The sequence below is a fragment of the Gigantopelta aegis genome, chromosome 9 (genome assembly GCF_016097555.1).
Source record: "Gigantopelta aegis isolate Gae_Host chromosome 9, Gae_host_genome, whole genome shotgun sequence".
Taxonomy (NCBI): Eukaryota; Metazoa; Mollusca; class Gastropoda; order Neomphalida; family Peltospiridae; genus Gigantopelta; species Gigantopelta aegis.
Genome location: NC_054707.1, coordinates 22,879,488 through 22,888,708, shown reverse-complemented (window position 1 = coordinate 22,888,708; position 9,221 = coordinate 22,879,488). Strand labels below are relative to the sequence as shown.

Below are 9,221 nucleotides of genomic sequence, written 5' to 3'. Positions count from 1 at the left end.
GGTAGGTGTAAGGCCACTACACCCTCTTCTCTCTCACTAACCACTAACCAACTAACAACTAACCCACTGTCCTGGACAGATAGCTGAGATGCGTGCCCATGACAGCGTGCTTGAAATTTAATTAGATATAAGCACGAAAATAAGTTGAAATCAATCAAACCAAGGCTGCTGCTTTAAATGGCTGCAATAGCACTGCATAGTAGATCTACACCTTTTTTTTCTCCTTTTGTTGTTGTGTTGTTTTGTTAATTTTTTTCGTTTTTGTTTTGTTTGTTTGTTTGTTTTAATTGTTGTTTATATACATGTAGTTTGTGTATAAACAAAATGAAAAAGTAAATGTTTTTGTCACGTGCCCCCTCCCCACCACCCACCCCCACCCCCACCACTTCCCGGTTCCTACAATCCTGCATAAATAGTGCATGTCTGTGCGATTGCAGTGGAATCTCAGCCTAACATTGGTTTGACTGTATATTATAAAATTGCGATGACCTAACTCGAGCCGCGCCCTCACAAACACGCGGTGCATCATCCTATTATCGGCACGCGCTCTCGTCTTCCAGCGCATTGTTGTGCCGTCTGCCGAGTTGGAATTATTTGTTTACAAAATATTTTAATTGCAGGGACTAGTCCAAAAATGAGAACGTTTTGGAAGGTTCTGTATATTTCAGCGTGTTGTATTATGTGTGTTACAGGTAAGTTATATCAGCTTATTTTTAATTTCCATTGGCGTGTTCATGTCGGATGTTTTATGAATGGAGAATAATTTACATTTTTATTTTATGTGACGTAGATAAGTCACCATGACTGAAGAATATCGAAAAACAGCGTGCGATGGTAAAAATTAAATGTGGATGATTTAATCTAAAATTGTAAAATAATAAAATGTTAATTGAGATTGTTGCGCATACTCTACAGCATTCGCAGCATTCCAGTAAAATCTCTCAAAAGCCCCCCCCCCCATCTCTCTCTCTCTCTCTCTCTCTCTCTCTCTCTCTCTCTCTCTCTCTCTCTCTCTCTCTCTCTCTCTCTCTCTCTCTCTCTCTCTCTCTCTCTCTCTCTCTCTCTCTCTCTCTCTCTCTCTCTCTCTCTCTCAATAGAGAATACCAGAATACTACGAGTGTTTCAAAACGTATCTAGTGAGCAAAAGCGATTTGAATACCATTTATCTTACGAGTTATTTCAAAACGTATCTAATAAGCGAAAACGAATTGGGTATAGAGAATATTACATGGGTGGCCGTTGGATACCATTTACCTTACGAGTTATTTAAAAACGTATCTAACGGTTACCCATCTATCTTACAACGAGTTAGGGGCGGGATTTAGCTGTCAGTTGAGTGCTCGCTTGTGGTGCTTGCGTTGCTGCATTACGAAAAATGTAGCGGGTTTCCTCTGATGACTACGAGTCAGAATTACCAAATGTTTGACATCCAATAGCCTATGATTAATTAATCAATGTGCTCTAGTGTTGTCGTTAAAAAAAACCACGAGTTATTTCAAAACGTGTCTAACGAGCGAAAGCGAGTTGGATATAGAGAATACTACATGGGTGGCCGTTAGATACCATTCATCTTACAACGAGTTGTTTCAAAACGTATCTAACAAGCGAAAGCGAGTTGGTTTTGTGTTTAAACTTTCGGACACGAATATAGTATTATATTTATTAAACATCCTCAAAAATCAGGTTAAAACAAATTTAAACGTCTTTTCCAACTAAAACCTATTTACCGCGCTTTGCGTCTCAAAGTAATCAGTTTGATGTTAACTTATACGTCATAAAACTATCAATTTATATCGTGCCTATTTGATTGGATCGTATAGCTGTGGCGACCGAGTAGCCAGTCATGTCTTCAAATCGATAATACATGTGTGTGTTATTGATGTTTGTTTTCATAAATAACGAACGATCTTCTCACCAACGGATAAAAAGTTGGTTTTATGCGTAATATAAGTAAAAGTTATTTCACACCGTTTGATTCTGTGATTGCTTAAATAAATAAAATATATGATGGTTTTGTTAACATAGAACATGGCGTCTTAAAGCAAATGGCTTCTTGATAGAAATGCCATTCAACAGGTTTGCTTTTCCAGGTACACAGCGTTTCAGCATATTCTTTGTATTTTTCAGGGGGCGAGACGTAGCCCAGTGGCAACCCCAGCAATTAAGAAAATGTCCACGGCAAAAAAAAACTACAAAAAAACCCCATGCCATCTCTCTAAGACTGTATGTCAGAATTACCAAATGTTTGCCATCCAATAGCCTATGATTAATAAATCAATGTGCTCTAGTGGTGGCGTTAAACAAAACTTCTTCTTTTTTGTATTTTTCAGGACATCCAACAGTTCAGCTAACAGTTACGTCTCGTGGCAGATCTGTTGAAAGCAGACCGGAAGTGTCCACCAAGCAAGATGGTCTTGATGCAGTACAATTTAACATCCCCGAAGAAGTAATTGAGAGAATGTTACCCTATGAAGCGGAAGAGGCCATTGTTACAAGAGAACGAATGGACGTGTCGAAATGGGGACAGGATCTGCCTAAAATCAAGACTGACCGTGAAAACAAAAAACACGAGAAATCAACCACAGAGACTAAGTCAATTAAGCGGAGAAGAAAAGGAAAACGGTTCAAAGATTCCAAGAGCTTACAGTACGCCAAGGTTAAACATGGACATGGTAAACGAGGACACAGACACAGAGATTTGAAAAAGAGGAACAAGAAGTTCCGAGAGAAATCGGTTAACTGAGGTCCAGTTTACAATTACGTATTTTTTTATCAAGTAAAGATGCATGGATATATCTTTAAGAATTACATGCGTGTTTTGTTTACCAGGCGCTTTCATATACGTTGATCAGTGACCCAGTCCCGTATCGCGGAAGTCAGCGGTGCCTATTTGGTTAAGTCACAGACACTAGTTTCAACATGTAAAAATGGACACTAAGTTTAGTTAGTCCACAAACCTGTAACACATTTGGATAAAGTTACAATAGAGTGAAACAGGAGTCTGTAACGTTGAAACGGGTAGATACCCTTTAAACATAAGACTAGAGCGTGTCTTCATAACTGTTACTTCTCAGACGCACGTGCGTTTTAAAAAAACATGATTGTAATTAATGAAAAATGTATTTTGTGGTATTAGAAACACCAGGGTGACCAGAAACACTTCGTATGTACGGAAATGACTATTCTGTACAATCAAATACATGTATAAGTAATGTTTGATTTCAGTGATAAAAAACGGCTCTAATAAAGAAAAATGTGCCATAGTGTTTTAAAACTAGGGTCTGTCAGTTTAAAATACCGAAAAGCCGTGAAAATTAGAAACATGTTGCTAGTTAACAGCTGTTTAAAAAAAAGGAATGGAATAGTGTTTAACCACACCTCTAGGAAACAGATAGCTATTCCAATCGCATAGCAGCAAGGGTCTTATGTGTGCACTTTCCCAGACAAAATGGTACATAATACGGTTCTTGATATGCCAGTCGTGAAGCACTGGTTGGAATGGAGGGGGGTGGGGGTGAAGGGACACGATGTCATGGGTTCACAGAGGAGAACCGATAGTATTTGAGGGGAGCGTTCTACAACTACTAGGTGTCTAATATAAATATATTTGGTAATTGCTACACTAATCTTCGTCTGGAGTATGCTAGACAAAATAGGTTATATTACCGCCAAGCAGAATATATATATATATATATATATATATATATATATATATATATATATATATATATATATATATAGCGCCTCGTAACCCCCCTCCCCAACAACAATAACACCTTACAACCATGAGTTATTTATGCAAAGATTATGTGTGGGATCAGTTAATTTGTAGTTATTTATTACTAATAAAAATAGCGAAATGCGGCACTTGTAACTATGACCTAGCACCTTTAAATACAATTTCTCCAGCAGACGACTTTTGATAAGCACTGATTGGGATAGGAAAATTGGGTGTCATGCAGTATCGTGGATGACATAATTGCGATGTTAACTGCTAGGTAGGCCCTAAAGCAAAGAGAATATTGCTTATCCTAAAACAAATATACCCGCCATTAATTATTATGTAAATCTTTGTTTTTGTTTGTTTCGGTGTTGTTGTTTTTTAAATCTCCGATATTGGCATATAATTCCTTCAATATTCTTGACTACTGGCCTGTTATATAAAAGTTTTCAAATATGTTGTATTTTTATGTTTACAAGTGTTGTTGATATACATGTATGTGTCTGTATGTGCATTTAGCTGTTCCGTAAATATGTGACAATGCTCATCGTATGAAGTGTATAATAAAGAATGCATACCAATAATATATCTGATCTTCTTGTATATCCACCCCTAGTTGCAGTATGTTGTCTTAGGCCAGTATTTTTTAATTTTTTGGTTTACGAACAAAAACTTTTGTTCACAAAGGTAGGAAGAAGGAAACAAAAAAACCCCCAAAACACACCCTGTTTGGGGTGTATCAGTAGGGGTGATTTTTTTTCTCTCACTGTTACCTTACGAAATGCGCCACAATAGACTAGAATGGTAACTTTTTTTTCTTTAGAGCTATTTGTGGAAGTCGGCGGCAAAAAAAATAATAATAAAAGTGAAAAATACGACTTTTTTTATATTTTTATTTGAGCAAAATTTACGTCAGCGGGTTCGTAAACCGAATAATAAAAAAAATACTGGCCTTAAGAGACTGCCCCGAGTTTGACATGGTTAATATGTTTCTAATAGAACCATCTAACAAGTCGTTACATATTAAATATATTGTCCTGTTTACAACATCAATGTATATTGTATTTATATTCTGATCGCCCTAAACGTGCGAACATTTTTTTCATAGCAGCTATTACTTTTATTTCCTGAGACAGTGAGATATATATTTATTTCGTACGTACAAAATTCAGATTGGGCTATTAAATTTTTTTAGGGCGACCATAAACATTGATTGGATACAAAGACGCTAATAATACCGTATAATAATTCATTATGTAATCTCGATCTTTAAAAATACTTTTTTTGTCTGAAACAGTTTACAACACCAACAAACTCAGGATACAAAGAAATATTGAGAGAGAGAGATAGATAGAGAGAGAGAGAGAGAGAGAGAGAGAGAGAGAGAGAGAGAGAGAGAGAGAGAGAGAGAGAGAGAGAGAGAGAGAGAGAGAGAGAGAGAGGGATAGAGGAGAGAAAGAGGGAGGGAAAGGATGGATTAGAGTAAGAATATCTAGGATCATCGACGGAAGCTTCAGCTTTTGATCTAAGTAATATATGATGATGATGATGATATAGTACTTAACGTGTTTATAGCGAATGAAAGTTCAGGGACGCAGATAAGAACCATGTCCTGTCTCAGAATATAACATTTTAAAGAATGTATAGAGAAAACTATGTTGGGTAGTATATTTAATGTTCAAATGTATTTTCGTTAACTCACGTATTACGCTGAAAAATATAACCTCATCTTTTTAAAAGGTATTTTGAGAACTATTTTGTCTCAGATTTCAGATATACTGCCAAAACAGCAAATATTAGGTTCAAAAGTCGAGTGCACTTTTATCTGTTTGCCTACAGCCGACATTTAGGTTAACTACAAATGCCACTTGAAAAAATGTATATCTACACGAGAAGCTACAAGTCAAGTACGTTTAACTTGAACTAGAAAAAGATATCTAAACATAATTCTAGTGCTTCTTTTTAAATTTCCTTTTCGCTTACGTACATGTAAATAAAAATACGTGTTTCATTTAAATAAAAAAATAAAAAATGAAATTCAATAATTAGCCTATTATTAAAAAAAAAAATGGATCAAAACTATTAATGGAAGTGCGATTAGGGCATGGTGGAAGTATAAAAATGTCAAACGAGGAGTAACGCTGACGTTTTACCACGTGTTCTTCCATTCAACGGGGTTCTTTATCATCTCCACATTCTTGGTTTTGTAACCCAGCCATCATCACACGGAGCAAGAATAAACATGCCAGATAGGGCCTAGTGCGTGCTGTTAAAAAAGGCTTTCTAAATAGAACATTAAAAAAGTCTAACAAATATGCATTATCCACATGAAACGATACCGGCCTTGGTGGCGCAGTGGTTAAGCCATCGCACTACCGGCTGGTAGGTACAGAGTTCGCAGCCCGGTACCGACTCCAACCCAGAGCGAGTTCTCAAGGGCTCAGTGGGTAGGTGTAAGGCCATTACACCCTCTTCTCTCTCACTTACCACTAACTAACAACTAACCCACTGTTAGACAGCCCAGATAGCTGAGGTGTGCCCAGGACAGCGTGCTTGAACCTTAATTGGATATAAGCATGACAATAAGTTGAAATGTATGAAACGATACGATTTCAACCAGTGTTAAACATTTTGGCTATACACGCCTATTTGATTAAAATTATAACAACAAAACAACCAAACCCAGAAACAAAAAACACACAAATACACAAAAACAACAAACAACCGAAAACAACAACTGTACGGTGTGTGAGAGAGGAGTTTAATTTGTCAGTATTACAAAAACAAATAGTTAATTAACCGGAAAATAAGTGAAAGAAAATTGAAAGTTCCATGGCAATCACCACGGCATCACCGATTGCCGTGGTTAATTGCCAGTATAGGCCTTCATACATATTTAGGTGAACAGTTTTTCTATAGACGTGGTATATTAACTATCATTCTCACAAGCACATATATACAATTTATTTACATGTATTTAAATAATTATCACTCTCTATGAGCCAGGTAATAAACCAATGATACAATGATCATAAACACACATGACCAGTCAAAAGTCACCTACATGTAAAATGAGCAGATTGCTATTGCTTGTAGGCCTATAACATTCCAGGCGTGCCTCATTTTCTACGTAATGTTGCTTCCGCTGGGCAAACCAGAAAATTTTCTGAGTATTTCAGCGATGATATAATAACGCGCATTCTGGGCAGTTATTTTTTTTTTTTAGATTACGTCAGTGTTCTTGTAATATAGGCTATTAGCCATCACTGGCGCAGGAAAATGGGGTGGGGTGGGGAGAAGGGTCGTGTGACCCTCATTTTAGACAGGGTGGAGGAGGGCAAAGATATATATATATGTATATATATATATATATATATATATATATATATATATATATATATATATATATATATATATTAGTACCCCCCTCCTCCCCCCGAAACTGGACATGGAATTTTTTTTACATAAACCTATATTCGTCAGTCAAATTATATGTTTGGGTTACATTTAATAGGGTAGCGTGTTGATTGAGGGGTTTCACTATATTAAATGTAACGCTAACATATAATTTGACTGGGGTGGGGGTGGGGGGGGGGGGGGGAGGAGGTACTAAACGTTTTCGACATAAGCCCGCTTCTCATGGTCCGGGACATGCATATTTAAACCTTCGTGTCTCATCAGCTATTTTAAAGCCGCAGTTTCACATTCCCATGCTATTATATAATTATCTCTTACTAATGCAGAAATACTACAGTAGGCCTATTTAAGTCGAATTGAAACCCATTATAAATTATATGCTAGAATCAAATGAAAATAGAATTAGCTCTGTAAAATAATAAACGGTTAGTAAACCAATACAAGGAAGAAAGAAATGTTTTATTTAACGACGCACTCAACACATTTTATTTACGGTTATATGGCATCAGACATATGGTAAAGGACCACACAGATACTGAGAGAGGAAAGCCGCTGTCGCCACTTCATGGGATACTCTTTTTGATTAACAGCAAGGAATCTTTTATATGCACCATCCCACAGACAGTGTAATACATACCACGTCCTTTGATATACCAGTCGTGGTGCACTGGCTGAAACGAGAAATGGCCCAATGAGCCCATCGACGAGGATCGATCCCACACCGACCGCGCATCGAGCGAACGCCTTACCAATGGGCTACTTCCCGTCCTAAACCAATATAAGGGTCATTATCAGATAAGTTTGTTTGTTTTGTGTAACGACACCACTAGAACACATTGATTTATTAATTATCGGCTATTGGATGTCAAACTTTTGGTAATTTTGGTATTATAGTCTTAGAGAGGAAACCCGCTACATTTTTCCATTAATAGCAAGGGATATTTTATATGCACCATCCCACAGACAGGATAGCATATACCACGGCTTTTGATATACCAGTCGTGGTGCACTGGCTGGAACGAGAATTATCAGATAAAGTCCCAAATTCAAGTTTGTAGGCCTACTTTAAAAAATAACAAGTCACTATTTTTGTTTAGATTATTGGATGACTTGATAGAATAAACATCAGGGGATCATATTTAGTGTTAGCAGCGCATTTTTCTTCCAAAAAAATTAATAAATTTCCTAGTCGAAACTAGGTCACCCGCTCATTTTGTCAGTACCGTAACATGATTGTAAATTAATCACAAATTAATAATAAAACATACATTATAAACACTTTTTTATCCCTGACTAAATTTGAAAAGTTTTCTAGAAGTGGAGATTCTTGTTTGTTTTTGCTTTTAAATAATAAATAATGAATTTACAGTGACCCTTTAAAAACACACAAAAAACCCCCACAACCCCCCCCCCCTCCCCACCAAAAAAAAACAAAAACAAAAACACGTGCAAAATGAATACTTCTAAACCAGATATCTTGAGGTAGTTTCGATGCAGTAGAAAATGTTAACCATTGATTTAAGTGTTACTTTTGAAACGAGATGTTGCAGCAATACTTTATGAAACAAAATAAAATTTGGAGTACACATGAATGATTTTATTCCCTATTACGGTACTGACTTACACGTTACGGTACTGACCTCCGTTACAGTACTGACAAACATCACTACTGAAAGCTTGTTTTTGTTAAAGGAAAAAAGAAGAAAAATGGACAATGTAATTGCAATAATATATGCAAATTAAGTCCTGAACCAAACAACAGCAAAGTAAGTAAACTAAATTTCAAGTACAAGTAGGCATGCAAATTCCATTCGTTTAAAATCTATTTTTAACATTCTTTCCCCATCCCTCAACTGCTGCACACATGCCTACTTGTACAATGCATGTCTCATATAGGGCGATCCGCAAAAATATTTACCTCAGATAGGTCTATGCATGCACGTTTATTCAAAAGTTAACTAGGGGCAGGACGTAGCCTAGTGGTAAAGCGCTCACCTCATGAGCGTTCGGCCTACGGACGATTCCAGTCGGTGGACCCATTGGGCTATTTCTCGTTTCTGACAATGCATTACGACTGGTATAC

The 9,221-nt window shown here is 36.8% G+C and overlaps 1 protein-coding gene across 1 annotated transcript; it reads left to right on the top strand.

Annotated features, from left to right (window-relative positions):
- The first annotated feature begins 460 nt into the window (after positions 1-460).
- LOC121380700 lies at positions 461-4,305 on the top strand. Its single transcript, XM_041509651.1, has 2 exons — positions 461-692; positions 2,331-4,305. Exons 1-2 carry the CDS (start codon positions 635-637, stop codon positions 2,741-2,743), a joined length of 471 nt encoding a protein of 156 aa, XP_041365585.1. The 5' UTR covers positions 461-634; the 3' UTR covers positions 2,744-4,305.
- The last annotated feature ends 4,916 nt before the right edge of the window (positions 4,306-9,221 follow it).

What these genes read in the sequence shown, in the direction of transcription:
- LOC121380700 (XM_041509651.1), top strand. Translation starts at nt 635, where the DNA reads ATGAGAACGTTTTGGAAGGTTCTGTATATTTCAGCGTGTTGTATTATG. An exon ending in TTGTATTATGTGTGTTACAG is followed by an intron (nt 693 to 2,330) that starts GTAAGTTATATC and finishes TGTATTTTTCAG; the next exon opens with GACATCCAACAGTTCAGCTA.